Source organism: Crocodylus porosus, unplaced genomic scaffold, assembly GCF_001723895.1.
Source record: "Crocodylus porosus isolate Cpor-Errol unplaced genomic scaffold, CroPor_comp1, whole genome shotgun sequence".
In the NCBI taxonomy this organism is placed as follows: Eukaryota; Metazoa; Chordata; order Crocodylia; family Crocodylidae; genus Crocodylus; species Crocodylus porosus.
The window spans coordinates 66,255,630-66,272,491 of NW_017728918.1; the positions used below are offsets into that span (position 1 = coordinate 66,255,630).

A 16,862-nucleotide genomic window follows, 5' to 3' on the forward strand; every position below is an offset into this window, starting at 1 on the left:
CCTCTTGTTGGCCCACAGACTTCTTGAGTCAGGTAGAGGTCATCCACACACGAGAGAAAGCTTTGCGACCGCTTATTGTAGATATAGGTAGTACACAGTTTCTCAGCTTATGGTATGAAGCTTCCACTACTGGAAATTTCTTCAGAAAGGTGAAACAAGAGAGAGAGACTGGTCTGTTTTTCCTGATAACTGAAAATGAGGAACGTTAGATCTATAAAAATATATTTGTAAAAAAAGAATGTTGTCCATTCTCTTGGTTACTGTTACTAGCAGCTGTCCTGCATCATTGTGAAGGTGCTTTCCTTAGCACAAAAGAGTGAAATAGTGTTAAAGTTCAAGGAAAACAACCAAAACACAAACTAATAGTTTGTGCTCATTTTTTTTTTTTTTTACTGTTTAGGGATGTTACCTGCTTTCCAGCTCTACCACTCCAGAGAATAGATACAGCTCAAAAGGCAACAATTATATTGTTTCCTCTTCAAATCTAAGCCTTATTTTATGGTACTGGGGAGACAGAATCCCTTGGAAACTTTGGATGAAACCCTAACTCTTCTATGCGAGTTTGAGCTTTGATTCAAAGGGCCAGAATGTTGACCCTTTTGTCAGTAAAATTAGGATAGACTTTGTTTTGAAACATAAATCTGAAAAAATCCAAAGCATCCAAGACAGACATTCAAGAAGAAAAAGGCAAACGGTGAGTTAATGGTCAGGCTAATTAGTTTTGTTCTTCCTCCTCAAAAAAGGAAAATGCCTGGAACAGCAGTCAGCAACATTTTTGGTCCAAGGGCCAAACACTCGCAACCTCTATTTGGAAGATGCTGGCATACCAGGGGGGAATGGCAGGGGAGCACTAGGGGCCAGATCGTTGTTGTGGAAGCACAGGCCAGGCCCTTTCCCCACTATCTAACTGGAAGCTCATGTGCACCTGCCACCAGCAACAGGCCGGGCTGGGGCTCTGTGGACCCGAGTGCTGTTGCTTGCAGCATTCCTGCCACCTGCTGCAAGCAGCCCAAGTTCCATGGTGGCCAGTAGGGGACTGCCCAGAGCTTGGTCTGCTTGTGGCCCACAGAGTCAGCTCTTTGCCAGTAGCAGGTGCACAAGTGCCTCAGGGCAGACAATGGGGAAGGGGCTGGAGCTGTGGTTTCATTGCCACAACAAGGATCAGGGACCTTGCTGCTCCCCAACCATCCACCCTGAGGCACGTGTGCGCTACCAATGAGCTAGGACAGGACTTAGTGGATCCTGGTGTAGCTGCTTGCAGCCTACCAGCTGCCTGCCACAGCCAGCCCAGGCTCTGGGCAGGCCCCTGGCACCCACCACGGAGCCCAGGCTGCTCATAGCAGATGGCAGGGGGTGGGACTTCAAGTCCCAATATGGCAACTAGAGAGCAGGGCAACAAAGGTCAAAGGGCAGGGCTACCCATGTGGCCCTTGACAGCTCACCAGAACTGGTTAAGCAACCTTCTAGCCAAAATAATTGCCTGCCCCGACCTAACTTGTTTCCAAATACCTCGTCAGTGTCATGGTTTTTATCATCGGCCTGATGAAGAATGTCTTGCATTAGAGAGCTTGTCTAATTCTAAACCAACTGCACAGCTGGTCCAATGAAAAATATCATCGTACGAACATTTTGCCTTTTGCATGGTTTTATAAAGTTATTTTCTTGTTTCTTCAACAGATGCCTCTTACATGACAGGGACAGATCCAGGGAGGTTACAGTGGTGCAGTGCCCCTCCCCACACTTTTGATTCTTGCTTCACCCAAACTTCAAAATTAACTGCTTGGGAGAGGCAGTTGAATTTCTATTCTGGCCACACTAACAGAAGTCGATTGACTTCATGGCTGAATATCATCATCTCTGATTCCTGCCAATCTCTTTCTACTCCACAAGTGTTAAAAACCCCATCTCCTTTTTAAGGGTCTGGATGTTTCACTATTCAAAGTTTCCTTTTTTCTGCAATTTTGATGTTTATAAGCCATTCCTGGTAATGCATCTTGTCTGTTTCACAGCCCTACACAATGTTTTCAATCATTCCATTTCTTTTTGCTTTGCTCAAACTCAAACTGAATAATATAGCCTTAGCCACCTACCACATTAGTAAATAAAGCTTCCAGTTTCTCTAATTGGAAACAAATGTGCTATAGTATATTCAGCACACCACACAATGTGCACCCTCTTTTCAAATCTTAGGCCTATGTGAATGTATGAGACAACTGATTTACTGCGCAAGTGAAAATAACTTAAGTTTGACTGTACACAAAATGCAAAATGGACCAAACAAAGCAATTCTCTTATCTTCCAGATTTGGAATTTTTGGTGTTATTTGAAAGAGTAGAAAGAGAAACCCAAGCCAACTCATTAAAAACTTACTTTTTTGAAGTCGTACCAGAAATTCCAAGATCTAAAAATTAAGGAAATAGAAAGTCACTTGTTTGTAATATTAAGTAAAAGCAGTCTCCAAATGTTTCTAACAACATAAATCTGTGCAACGGCAAAATTGGTCCAACAGCACAGTCTTAGGAATAGTTTTCTTTGATATGCCATCTCAGTGAGAAAAGTGAGCTTGACTACAGAAATATCACACCTTTATGCAAATACGCTTCTTAATAAACTTAGAACATGATGCACACACACACAGATGACTGAAGTGCCAGTACCTCATGGTTTCCTCAGAAAAGTAGAATAAAGTGTTATAAAAAGGAAGGTAAGAAGAATTACTTTTTATGCATGTTATAAAATACGACTTAAAAACCAGAACATAAGTTTCAAAAATAAGGTGTGGGTTAACAAAGCAAGTAGGTTAACAGCACTATTTTTTCAAGTAAAATCTTTTCAGTTTGCTTGTATTCTAGACCATTACTTATGGGCACTCAAAAGGCTCTATTCTTTCAGCAATGAAAATAAAAGAGTTAAAAAAAATTGCAACCATTTCAACGATTTGAGTTCTAAAGAGCAGATTTTTTCCTTACATGTCAAAATTCTTGCGACTCAAATTCTGCACTACACTTGGATGACTTGAATTTGACTAACAGGGCTGTTTTCAATTTTACATATAGAAAAATTCCAGCTCATCTCAGTCAGGAAATTGTTTACCAAGTTGACAGAAAAAAAGGTGTCTACTTGTAACAGGATTATGTTTTATGTGATGCCAGCTGCAGATACATTACAGTGATATGCTATAGTCATTCTTCAGACCAGAAAAATGGCAGAGTGGTTTGATGGTTGATGCCAGAGAGGGTATGATGGGATGGATCACCATAGATATGCCCTATTCATATACTCTTCCTCTAAAGCATACTACTAATTTGAGACAGGATACTGGACAAAACAGACCACTGGTCTGATCCAGTATAGTGTTTATAGTCTCAGAGCACTATAATGATATTGTCTTACCATAGGTTTTTAAGTGTCTATTTTGCCAAGCTCTCATCTTACTCCCTGCTGTTTTTCTCCCCAGTATCTGTCCCAACATACGCTCTGCAAACCAAATAATGCCCCAGATTTTGCAATAAGCATCCAGATGAACTTGCAAAAAAACATGTGCTGCATTAGGTGTGTATGGGGAGAAAGAAAGCCATGTTTCAGCTTTCACTGAACAAGGCAGAATTTAATTGTTTCCTCGCTAAACCTGAATAAAGGGCTCTTATTACATCTATCCACATAACAGGTCTGCTATTATGGCCATCATTTATACCATCCTACACATCTCTAGAACTGCAAGTTACATTTTTACACATTTATGAATCAGTCCTTTAAGAACTAAAGGAAGTTACCTTTTATTTCAAGATGCACATTTTTGTTGCCCTCTCCCCTTAAAAATATGGCTAAAAACAAATAGCTTAATCCTACAGGAGTTTAATATGAAGGATAATCAACAATGCAAGAAATCAAAAACAACTGCACTACTTACTGCCTACTAAACTTGCAAGAGATGAATCAAGATCACTTCCAAGGCCTTTGGTTGCTGCTGAAGAGGGGGAAGGTGCTGCAGCAGTAGCTGCTATGGACTGACCAGAGGGAACCATAGTTGGCATAAGAAGATCGCCTAAACCATCGAACACTGGAATTTAAAGAGGCAGTATTTTACTGCATTGATCTTTAAAAATAGTCAGAAAAATTAAAAACCATTACCTTGAGTGGTCATCATAGCACAGACAGTCACCACACAGGTATTGCTAATGCATAATTTGCAATTAGAGTAATGCCAACAAAGGCATGCATGTTTTATTTTTTAAAACAGTGAAATATAAAAGTAATCCTGAACTAGAAATACACCAAAAAGAACTAGGACAAGGAAATCCATGCCCACCTGGTCAAATAAATGCATAAACTGAAAAGTTGAATCTATAGAGACATTAAAAAAAAAACAAAGCCAAACACTCCCTCCCCCTCTCCCCCCCAAAAAGAAAACTAAATGAAAAAAACCCACATTGTTCCTAAAGAAAGTCTTCTTCGAAAAAAAATGATGTTACAAAAAAGTTAGATTCAAATAATAAATTTGGGAAGACACTAGTTTTAAGGATTACAAAAAGCCTAACTATCTTAACAGTAAAGTTGGAATTGTTGCTGCAAAGTTATCGGGTAACTAAGATTTGAAATTATTTTGGTTCTGAGATTTCCCTCACCAGATGTAAATACTAGGTGCATACTTCTAAGGAAGCCTGCTGGTGTTCACTGACTAAGCTACCTTAAGCAGTAGTTACTAGCTGCCCAACCAACTTTTTTCTCCTGGCCCAGGTGCATCCCTGAGGCCATCTGCCATGGTATCATGGACCCTGTTTGGAACAACTAGCTTAAAGAATTAGAAGAATCCCTCACTGGAACTCCATATCCACATTTACAGGTCAAGCCTCTCCTGCTCTGCTGTTCTCTCCCAGAATAAAAGTTTTACAGATCACAATTCAAATTACTTCATTTGCCTTATCCCTAGTTCTTTTAGCCTGCAGTGGTAGAATCAATCCAATATTCTGATCTATATTTGATTAGTGCCAACATTAATTCAAAATGGGCAAGGATGGCATATGCGCATTGGCAAGCAACCAAATAATCAAGCAGCAGTACTACTTATTTTTATCTTTCAGTTATTTAGTGGCAGAACTCACCAATTGTAAATGTGTAGCAAGGACCCAGCATGGAAAGTATAGAAGAATGAAAAAGATACAAACAAAATGATAGCAGTGATGAAAGGTTAAAGCTTTGTCAAGCAAAGAACACTCCTTGGACTCAATTTTGCATAATTTCAGGTGCCATGCAAGCTTAAGAACAGCTTCAGCAACAGCAGCAAGACCACAGATCTAAATATAGGCTATTATTTACAAAGTGTGCATTTTCCTTTTGATAATGCCTAACAATCATGCAGAAAAAGCACATGAAAAGAGATGACGTGCACAGTTAAATTTGCTGATCTATTTCTGATCTGAAAACAGAAAATAATGGATACAGAGAGTTCCTAGAGCTATCACTGCTGGTAAGTGCCCACTGTACTAATCCTTGTATTTATCTTTCAGTGGAAGGTAAGATAAGGGTATCAATCTTTCTTGATATTTTTGTATAAACTTCACATGAAGCAGAACTGTCATTTACTTTTGATGGCGAGTATACACGTTTATTATGAATATGTACAAGTAAAAAACTAACCCACCCCCCAAACACACAACTTTACCTGATGCATCAAATGAGCTGCCAGCAGTTGAAGTTGAAGATGATGTTCCAAAAGCTGCATCAAAGTTGGGCTGTAATAAGTTTGTTTGAGCTGGAGTAACTGGAGATGGTGATGGAGAGGGAGCAATGAAAGAACCTCCAAAACCTTAAGACAGACACAGAAAGGTAAAAAAATATACAATAGGTACAAAATAAAAGCCTCGACAAGATGAAGCTTTAAAAGCCAAGTGTAATATTTACCTTATACTTTGATATTAGATCATTATTAACCGAGTTTAAATTTCATAAGTTCAGTTGTTAAAGTTGTTGCAGGAGTCATAATGTACACTAAAAACTTTTTAAAAATCATTTTACCTACAGAGTTAAAAATTAGGCCACTTCTGGGTAAGGCACAGCAGTTTAAAACACTGAACACTTTCAGCATACCATGTACAGCAGGCAGTTAATTATACCAATACCTCAGAAGGGAAGTTTGTAGGTAGGCGGAAAACAATTACTGGAATTTGTTCAGGGCACAGAGACGACCTCTAAATGAAACAATTGTTCAAAGCTACAAGCAGTCAGGAGCTCCATAAGCGGTCTTACCTTCCAGTGGGTCATAAGAACAAATCTGAACCATCTACCAACTGAACAACTATCCCAAAGCAATACTTGCAAGAGCACTTGCATTTCCTTTGGAAGTCTTCCAAATTCTCACCTGGACTGACCCTCAGTTTTATGGTGCTATCTGAAATGCACTTACCTTTAAGTTTCTGGGCTTTGAAAGTCTCATTTATTTTAGATTTTGAAATGGCCTACGAAATTAATATGGATGTGTCAGTCCAGAGCTCAGACCCTGATTGTGTCAGCTGAGCATACCTCTTCCAACACATTCAAGACCGTCAATTCTGTAAGATTATCCAGTTCCACATACTGTTCAAGTTTCCCTCGTGTGCATGCACATACACAACACTGGGTAAACTAGACAGAGGAAACAAAATTCAATAAAGCCTACCCTCCCTCCTGAGCTTAGAATTTTTCATGAGTAGAAAGAACAATCCTTTATCTCTATGCCAAGAGTACAGCCAAATGAAGCATGACCAATATAACATTTAGTGTGCATAATTATCTTAAATATGTCTAAAATTCTTTGCAGAGAAATAACTACACCTGTACCTAGGTTTACTCATGAAGGGCAAGTCTCCTAACACTATAATGGCACGAGAATTGGACAGTTTAGAATTAGATTATGCATACATCTGCCACTATTTGAGGGAAATAAATGCTTTAACAATATGCTGTCGTGGTTTATAGATTCTTTGCATCTGCCAAATTCATTCAAGGTTACTGGTAGCCATTTTGGATTAATAATAGATAAGCACTGGAAGCAGGAAAAGAAAAAACCCACTCAGTTAACTCACTAAACAAGAACATAGACATATTCGCATGGCTTGATGCTGGCAGGCATCTTAAATTGGATGAATTCATTAATTGAGCCTCACACCCAAACTGGACTTGTTTTCTACTCCTCCTTTAGACATTGGGGTCTTTATTCAATATAAATGGTCACACCAACTAACTATTACTTATCCTCCCTCACATTAGATCACATTTTTAAAGAACAGTAGTATTGTTTCCCCAACATGAACATGAAAGTTGAGAAAACTCTAGTAACCAATTAGTGTAAAATATCCATAAAAATTCCTTTTTGTTCCTAGTTAGAACAACTTAGTTCTTTAAAAAATATAGTTTAGAAGATTGCTTTCAGCTCGAGAACATGAAATTGTCATTTCACATTTTGTAAAAAATTCTCACCACATGAACTCTATAGTCAGTTAAAGATGAAGATATTCCCTTTAGTTCTGCATACTTTCTGGGTCAGAGGGCTAGTCCCCTGCTACTGCCAGCAACCACATCAAACTGATCATACCACCCAGAAGTTGTTACTTTCTGCCCCACAGAACTCACTGCTCCGATGGTTCAGAAGGTTGTCATTTCCAGCCCCCACTTAGTCGTGACCAGTTTATCAACCAAGTTCCCATTCCTTAATTAACCTGACTACAAAAGAACTACTGTCATATTAAAGAAACCCCTAGCCATAAACCAAAAAAACCCCCAACAACCAGACAGAAACTTAGGAGTCGAGGTCCACCTTTGCTGAAATGTTTCCAATCAATCACGATGCTTTAGTTTCTGCAGAATATATTCTATGTCAAACTACTGCCTGGTAACTATATTCTCTTTAAAACTATCCAAAGTGCTCAAATTCATGAAAATTCTTGGCACATGAAACGAGCTTTTCATACATTTTATATAAAACACTTTTCCTACTTAGCACCAGATCCAGGTCGGGAATGAGCGGTACCCCCTGTTTCTCTGCCACTGCTTCCATCCCTGCCTGAGCTGAGGCAGGGCCTTGCCCTGGGATGCCATGATAGCATCCACCCCCAACCTCGGTGCCCTGGGTGGTAGCCCTTGCTGCCCACCCTTAGGCAGGCTCTGGCTGCAGGTCATGCTGGCAGAGCTGGTGGTGGCAGGGCACTGGGGTGCAGGTCACACTGGCAGGGCTGTGGCTTGGGAGGAGCAACAGCATAGGGCTGCTCAGTGTCACAAAGCAGGGAGGGGTGGTGGGTGGGACACAGCTGCAGGTGGACCTGTGTCCTAGTGAGCTAAGGGGACAGTGGAAGCTCTGATTTTCCATGATAAAACCAAAATCAAACAGCAAAATATATAGATATTTAGAATTTACTTTATTATAATGATTAAAAGGCACTGGTAGGCTTCCAAATTGCTTTAAAGTTGTAAATATGACAATAAAACATTGTGGTCAACTGATAATTATAAAATGAAAGGCCACTATATATAATCATGAAAAAAATGCAGATTTGGGTTTTTTGTTTTTAAAATCAGAGAATATTGGATTTTTTAAACGAGAGAAAACCAGGATTCCTGCTAATGATGTTGAGAACCTTTAGGGTACAGCCCCTCAGTTCATAAATCCTTATCTTTTCAGGGATCTAAAAGACATCACTCTGAAAGGTATTTGGGTTCTACTATATAAATCATATTTACAGTGCTTTACACATGTCCTAAATTTTGTCTAATTAGAAGAATTTAACAAATGTTTGGTACCCACTGGTAAGAATCTCTCTCTATGGCTACTTCCAGGTGTTCAGTTTCTACCGGAAGAACTGCCGTTCTCCTACTAGAAAACAAATGTATGAGATATTCAAAGTTTTTCTCCTAGAGAAAAAAAAAAACCTGACTACTCCAGGAGAAAAATAAGCCAGGAACAACTAGGGTAAAAGTCACTCCTGGGATATTTTCTCTTGAGAAACCTAATCTCTGTGTACTTTCCCCTGGCTTAACTCCTCTGGGGGGGGCACCTCTGGAAAAATAGGATTGAGGGGCAGCTGGTCCCCAATCAGTAGACAGAGTGGAAGGTGGGACAGCAGCAGCAAGTAGCTATACCCCACCTGCTTCTCACACAGAGCAGTGCTGCCCCAACGCTTTCCCCAAACCTGGCTGCCATCTCTTCCAGCTTCCCACTGCCCTCCCACTGCCCCCTCCACTCTTTATCTGCTGCTTAGTTGAGCAGCAGGGTGGCGATTTAAAAACTGGAAGGGCTGGGATCCAGGCATGTGGAAGCTTTTCCCAAAATTGCTCCCAAGCTCCCTGGTTTCCCCTTCACCTTGCTGCTCAGCTGGGTGGCAAGGAGCTGGGCTTTGGGGGGCTCTCCTTAGGTAATGGAGCAAAGCCCCTGCCCACCCCTCACATCAGAGTCCCAGCTGTGTGGAGCAGGTGAAAGCTTTGCCATGGGGCCCAATTCACGTGGCTCTCAGTGCCCAAAGCCCAGCCGGGGGAGCAGTGCTGAGCCCCCTGTCTTGCCCCAGAGCTCCAGTCCCCCAGATATGGGAGGATTAGAACAGTCCATGTTTCCCCCTTCCCACAAGACTAAAGTGATCCCAGTCTAGAAGGTGTAAAAGAGCAGTGGAAAGGAGGCGGTTGCAGACTGAAGGCCTGTACTGCTCCCTCTTATAGAATCTTTTCTGAGGATGGAAATGAACTATGGCCAGAAATTAAGGTTTCTACATACCCATAACTACAAGGTCACAGTTGCACCGTTTAAAATGAAGGGGTTAAATCTAGCAAGCAGAGACAAACAGGTATTAAAAACAAACCAACCAGAACTAGCATCCTTTTCCCCTGAAAGTTCCAGCGAATGGGTTAATGTTATCCTCATTTTAAAGTTTAATGACAGATATTACAATCATAAACATCTCGTCTGATCTCATAATAAGCCATTTAATTCAACTTATACATCTTTATAATCAAAGCTATTGAGTTGAACTAAAGCACTGACATCCTCAGAAGACTCAGCTGTTGACTGCCAGAAAACATTTATGATGGGGTACTTGAGCCAAGAATTGATTATGCTCAGATTATAGTAATTATGACCAGATTATCTTGCTTCTCACCAGCCTGGGTAGCCAGCGGCATAATTAGGTCAAAGAAACCAGGACAGCTGCTCTAGGCACCAACTTACTGGGGGGACGGAGAAGTGCAAAAAATGCTACTGCAGCAGTGGCACTGCAAGAACAAGGGGTCACCACTGCCCCTAAGCCCCAAGTGCCTGGCCACATTGCTACACTGCTGTGGATAGCTAGCCTCTTGGGCCTTTGGGCAATCTGACCCTTGGGAAAATCTGGCCAAAAAACTGACCATATAGAAAAAAAAAAAAACCAAAACAGCAACTGGCAGCACACCAAATAATATCCAGACTATTTTTGTACCACTCCTAGAATGCATCCCCAGTGATGGCTGCTTGTGGGAGGTGCAAGTGCCAGTATAAGCCTGGGTAATTGTGCATTGGGGTGGTGGAAGATTCCCTCCGGAACACCACTGAATTTCTCCCAGAAACTGAATTAAGCTATTCCTTTCAGAAAGACATCCAATCTTGCCTTAAAGACCCCAAGTGATGGTGAATACACACCTCCACTTGCAAGCTGTTCCCATATTCTATTACTTTAGCTGCTAGAAATAGGATGTTATTTCTAAGTCAGATGTGATTTCTAAGGCTGAAAGTGTTTAAACTTTATCTTCCAGCCATTGGATCTTTTAAGCCTTTACCAGACTGACAAGCACTTGCATACTACCAAACCTCTGTGTGGAAGTACCTGCACAGTGATCAAAATCTTTTCAGACAACTGACTAGACTGAACTCCTTAAGTCTCCCATTCTAAGGCTTCTTTTCTGAGCAACCAGATCATTTTTGCACCATCCTTTGAGCTCTCTATTAACACATCATTCCTGAAGTGTCGACAATGGCACTGGATGCTGCATTTTGAACAGTCTTGCACCATTGTTAAATGCCACTTGCCTACAATGTTGTACTGAAGTCACAGCAAGGTTATTTGTATATATTGCCATGTAGCTCATTTAGGAGTTAAAAAATTATGTATAGCACCTTATACTTCATGGCAGTAAACCTGTATTGCAATCTACACTAAGACAAGAGATCCATACTTTTTATTCCTTCATATAAAAAGGAAAGGGAAGAGAAACAGGATGAAAACAAATATGCATTCATTTTAGAAGTTAATGCATGCATCTTGGAGGTAGTGTACAATTTAAGCTAATGAGAGTCTTTGCTATTGTCCATCTTAGACAGTCATTGCAACGCTAAAAGTCCACCATGAACTGTATAGGAAAAGGTTCTGATGTTCATGGTACAGAAGAAAACACAGACAATCCTGCATAGATTTTAAAATACTCATCACAGTACTTTCCACAATGAAGTTTTATTTTTAAGATTACCAGCCAGTAGGTCTGCAGAAGCTGAAGAACTAGAAGCAGCCTGGGTTGCAGGTTGGGGTTCAGAAGCACTGCTTCCAAAAGCATCTATGGGTGTCCACAGTGCAGCACAAAAGGCAAAAAGTTGTCAAAAATACATTAATTCTTTTATTTATTCATTATCATGCAAGGAAGAGTAGCGGTATCACAGCAACTTTATTCTTCTAATAAAGGAATGATAGAGACATGACCAAAAACTGGTGGCATTTGGAAATACCAGTTAGAAGTATAGGAACAGCAGTTTTGATTGCATATAGTCCAGGTGGAGAATGGAAGAGGCAGTGAGCCAAAAAATACTTTAGAAGCCTTGTATTTTTCTTACTGAAAATACTGAGAAACGTGTCAGAATCGCACCATTGGGGCTTACTAGTGTAGTTGATTAAACAGGAAGGCCCAACTGTGCATTACTGTAGGCTGAAAAGTTAAGTGGCAATAATAACTCCAGCTAGAGCTGACAATGCTCCTCAGCAGGCTGTAAAAGCCAGTCCTTTGGGCTGGACTGAAAGAAGTAATTTCTACAATTTAGAAATGCTCCACCATTCATGAAATACAACTCATACAGTATTTATGTAAAGAAATCTTTAAGGTTAATAGCTGGCTATACTTCTCTGAATTTCTATTACTTCAGATATGACTATTAAACTGAATTCAAAAGTCTTTGAAATTTACACACACCTCTAGCTGCTTATCAAAATTAAGCTGTTAAAAGAGAAACAAGTGTGGACAAAGGAGAATGAAGAGAAATATACATGATTACTTTGAATAAAACAAATACTTGATCAGGAAAATAACTCATGCATGGAATACAGAAGACAGAATTACAAATACAATGAAGAGGGATGGCAGAGAGCATCAAACATTACAATTTATTTGTATTTTAGTATATATTGATTAGATACTAAACAAACACAATCACAGTAGCTCATGAGGAGTTGCAGCTTGGACAGAGGAAATTACAACTACTGGCAAGAAATAAATTGAAATGAAGTAATTTAACTTTGCAAGTAGTAAGGAAAAAAGAATACCCACCACCAAATAGGTCAATCACACCTGAAGAATCCACCTTTGCTGGACATGTAGTGGGTAGAGGAGATGCTGCTGCAAATGTATCCACTAAGTAAGCAGTAAGCATGACAAGAGTGTTTAGTATCAGTGAGGCAGCATACTTATTTGGAAAGCCACAGACTTTACCAGTTAGCATCATAGGACTTGTACACTACTTTAGGTGTCAGAATACGATATTGCCAAAGGAAAGTGGGTTTTTTTTTGTTGTGTGGGGGTTTGTTTGTTTTTTTTTTTGTTTTTTTTTTACAAAACCATAAGAATACCAGAGCATATTAGAAGCAAGGATTTTTGGTGATAGCTTTTATTGCACCAACTGTATAGTTGGGAGAGATGTTAGATTGGCTTTAGGGCACAAAGTGCCCTTCCTCAGGTGTGAAAAGTAAACAGACACAGCTTGTACTAAGTAACAGAACAATTGCTTGCCTACTCAATAAGCACAAGGTAAAATTGCTCTCCCCCAGTCTCCTGCCCCCTCCAAAAAGTCCATACCTCTGGTATATTTCCTGGACCATCATGATTACCATAACACTTAAACCTTATCAAAGCATAGTGCATTATGCCAGCCTATCAACATAGGAAAATAAGCTTCCCTGTGCTCACTCTGAAATAAGTAAAGCTAGGCATGTCACTTTTACTGGCTTGACTTTTCTAGGGCAGTTAAAATGAAAGTTGACACTAGATAAACTGAACTCCCTTGTGTGAGGGACAGACATTCAAAAAGCCTGAGCCTGAACTGATTCAATCTTTGCAGATTAGTCTAACCTGGCTAGGCTGTACTGGTTTGTAACCATAAAGACATTCCCTCTGGACAGAAGAAATGACAGCACATGTCTACAGTGGCTCAGGCTAGAAGGTGGGGGTCTCTAGAACAGCCTTCCCTTCCTTTCCACAGTGCTTAGCTGAGGGAGTGTGTGGCCAGGCCCCAGCACATCACTCTGATTAGGGAGGGGTTCTCCCCCTCCTGAGTTGATAACAGAGTGTTTATCACCCCTATTTATCAGCCAATAAAGAAAACAACAGCCTCTCTTTACTTCAAGCTCTTCTTAAATAGTGTTTCCAAGGAAGGAACACAAGGATATTACCGGCTACCTGTTGATTAGCTCCAGAAAGCCCTAAGCTAACATAGTCCTGTCTGCCTTTGTCCCGTTTCCCACAGCACAGCTGTAGTCAGCATGTGGTATGCTAGCTAACGCCAAGAGGTGTCTGTGTAAGGCAGAGGGGAGCAGGGATCCCTGCTTGAGCATGGAGTGAGGGGGAGCCAGAGGAAACCAAGCAGAGCCTGCTGTACGTGCAGCCTCTACAGGAGCTGAAGCCAGAGAGCAGAAAGGAGGGGCCAGCCCAGCTCTCTGGAGCACAGCACTCTGTCCAGCCCAGGGAACATGTCAGGAATCTGGGGAACTCTGATTTAACTTAAACCAGGAAGGGGTCTGGGACAGACATTGCAGAAACTTGTTTGACCCAAGTCAGTTATGTCTGCTACTACATTCAACCAGATTTCTCTCAAACCAGTTTAAAACTGATTTGTATGCACTGAACTTCTGTTCTGTTACAGGTTTAAACCTGTTTGTGTGTAATATCTGTCCCTAGAGTTAATGAGATTTTGAACTACAGTGCATTTTTAGGATGAAATCCACAACTTAGTATCTGAAAAAGAGCTCTGATTATTAGAGACTTGAAAAACTTGAAAGGGGATCCTTCAGCTAGGTCTACCTTTATTTTTAGGAAATGTGTTGGGGAAAAAGAACTATGGGGAACACAAGGTCCATAGCATGTCTTGTGAAACAAGCACTCACCAGATAAGAGATCAGCAGTAAGAGAACTCTCAGGCACAGGAGAAGTTCCATGTGGTGGAGATGAAAAAGCATCTTCCAGAGAAGTAAAAAGAAAGAAAAAACAAAAAACAGTCGAGGTAAGTACAGTGTTTAACTCAAAGTCAGCTTACACTGTAAAAAAAGAGAGTATCAAATGAGTAAGGTAATAAAGGAAAGGATCTTTTAATCTTTACCTGTACCAAACAGGTCTATGCTAGGAGTAGCATCTGGTTTAGGTGGTGCAGGAACATCAGGAACAGACTCAAATAAATCTAAGACCAAGAATATACATGTCTTTAACTCATTTTGGAAGACAGTACTGAAAGCAGTAACTTCTCGGTTTTGCACATCAGCAAGTTTGGAAGTGTATGAAGAGAGGTTCTTCACCATGTAGAGAACCTTCTAACATACAGTATGCATGCAAAATGGACTGCATATTTGACAAACCAAATATAAAGCCACCAGAATCAAAGAGTTAAAAACAATTTACCACCAAAGATATCTAGAGCAGGAGGAGCAGAAGTGGTGGCAGATGTGGTAGTGGCAGTGGCAGTAGCAGTGGCAGTGGCAGTGGCAGTAGCAGTAGTAGCAGCAGCAGCTGGAGAAGGAGTAGTTGCAGGAGCTGGAGTGGCTGCACTAGTTGTAGGGGTAACTACAGGAACACTGGTCTCTGTTGGCTTCATAGCAAAGAGGTCCAGCTCAGGAGCAGCCTCTGCACTACCTTCAGATGGGGCAAAAGGGTCTTGTAAAAGGAAAGTGGAAGATATATATATATATAGGATCAGTAAGTAAGGAAGTTGGAGATAAAATAGTTATGGGTAATATACACACATTAAGTACACACTAAATAGCTAGTTTTCTGTTATGTCTATCCTATTTATCTGAATAGGTTCCACTTTTGTTTTTAAACAAACAAATGGCAGAAAGCATGGGGACTTGAAAAGCAAAGCTTTCTGGAAGCTTGGCTTGGCAAGACCTAAATGCAACAGATGAAAGAATGGGCGGGGGGTCATCATCTTAGGAAACACAGAAGAAGTGCATTTAACATGTTAACAGAACATTAGTTTGCTACTATTTACATTCTGCAAACATGGTTAAAATAATTGACCATGGGGGTTGGACTTGATGATCTGTTCCTGTCCCTTCTGATCCTAGAAACTATGAACTAATTCAGTAATATTACTGAATAAATACACTGGGACTTGGAAAGAAACAATGTGCAGTTTTGAGAAGCATTCTGTTTAAGTGCTTTGTTTTGATCAATAATAGCAATTACTGTGTACCGAGAAGAAAGTGATCAAACATTTTAGAAGAGGGGGGAAAAAGAAAGAAAGAAAACTGAAACACACTGCCATGTAGTTTAATGCTACAACACAAGAACAAGACACTATCTAATGACATCAAACCCACCATTTCCTGAACATGCATCAAGAGCTGCTGCTACAGGGGTTGGGGTAGCTGGTGCTGCTGCCCCCTCAGGTGCTGCAGGGGCTTCACCAGGAGAAGCTGCAAAGGCATCTTGAATGCAGTTTTTAAAAACAGAAATTAAAAAGGATAAAGAGAGAAGAAAATATAGTAAAAGAACCAAGTTAAATTGCATAGGTAGAGTCCCTTATACAACATGAATTTATTTTACTTCTGCAAGACAAGTCGCATGCTAGGAATACTCTTTTGCCAAACCCACTCAATACACTTTTGGTGGAATTACAGTTTAGTACTTAGGTTTTGTAGGTATGAGGTATAAAAGGTAAACTTGATTCTTATTGTATAAGGGTTCTGAGCAGCATGTTCATGTAACATCAGAAATTAATGAATGTAAAAGTATTGCAGTAAACAAATGAAATAGAAAACTTTCATGTTCAGTCAAATACAAAATCTGAATAAACTACTCCTCTAACCTGGTACTATCATTTTTCAAAGTAGCGAGAAGCTAAAAGCCAAAATGAAGACTGAAAATACTGATGTAAACATCACCATTAGATAGACTGGAATTTCTGTACTCCCCTCCCCTAAATCCTGACTTCATTTGAGGAACTGATATCATTAATAACAACAACAACAACAACAACAACAACAACAACAACATGAAAACTGAGACTTCCTTTAATTCATATGCTTTCTGAAGTTTAAAAGGTTTCCAATTCCTGGAATAGGTGGCTTTACAGCAATTTAAACAGTCATGTAACATTAACTACTGGTAGAAATTTTTATATCAATTATATCACACACACACACTGCAAAATGTGTGTGCGTGTGTACATGCATATTTATATATAAAACATACATGCACACATGTACACTGCAAAAATACATGCGAGTGAGTGAGAAAGAGATAACTGATATGATATATATGGGAGCTTCAAATTTCAAACATTCCTGAGACTCCCTGTTGGAAAATGTTCCTTTGCACTTTTCTATAATCATCCCTTCTCTATATTGCAGCTCAGTGGTCCAAGTTAGGACTATTAAATAGAAACATAAAAAGGGAGCTTC

General features: G+C 40.1%; 1 protein-coding gene across 1 annotated transcript in view; it reads right to left on the bottom strand.

Moving 5' to 3' along the window:
* The window catches only part of SNAP91 (synaptosome associated protein 91), a 136,679-nt gene that overhangs the window by 33,102 nt on the left and 86,715 nt on the right, over window positions 1-16,862 (bottom strand). The window contains exons 15-23 of the mRNA XM_019538166.1: window positions 15,780-15,887; window positions 14,860-15,111; window positions 14,564-14,641; window positions 14,352-14,423; window positions 12,523-12,606; window positions 11,458-11,541; window positions 5,663-5,806; window positions 3,911-4,060; window positions 2,371-2,401 (exon numbers count right to left, since the gene is read on the bottom strand). Of these exons, the coding sequence (XP_019393711.1) occupies window positions 2,371-2,401; window positions 3,911-4,060; window positions 5,663-5,806; window positions 11,458-11,541; window positions 12,523-12,606; window positions 14,352-14,423; window positions 14,564-14,641; window positions 14,860-15,111; window positions 15,780-15,887 (1,003 nt within the window). The remainder of the gene's footprint in view (window positions 1-2,370; window positions 2,402-3,910; window positions 4,061-5,662; window positions 5,807-11,457; window positions 11,542-12,522; window positions 12,607-14,351; window positions 14,424-14,563; window positions 14,642-14,859; window positions 15,112-15,779; window positions 15,888-16,862) is intronic.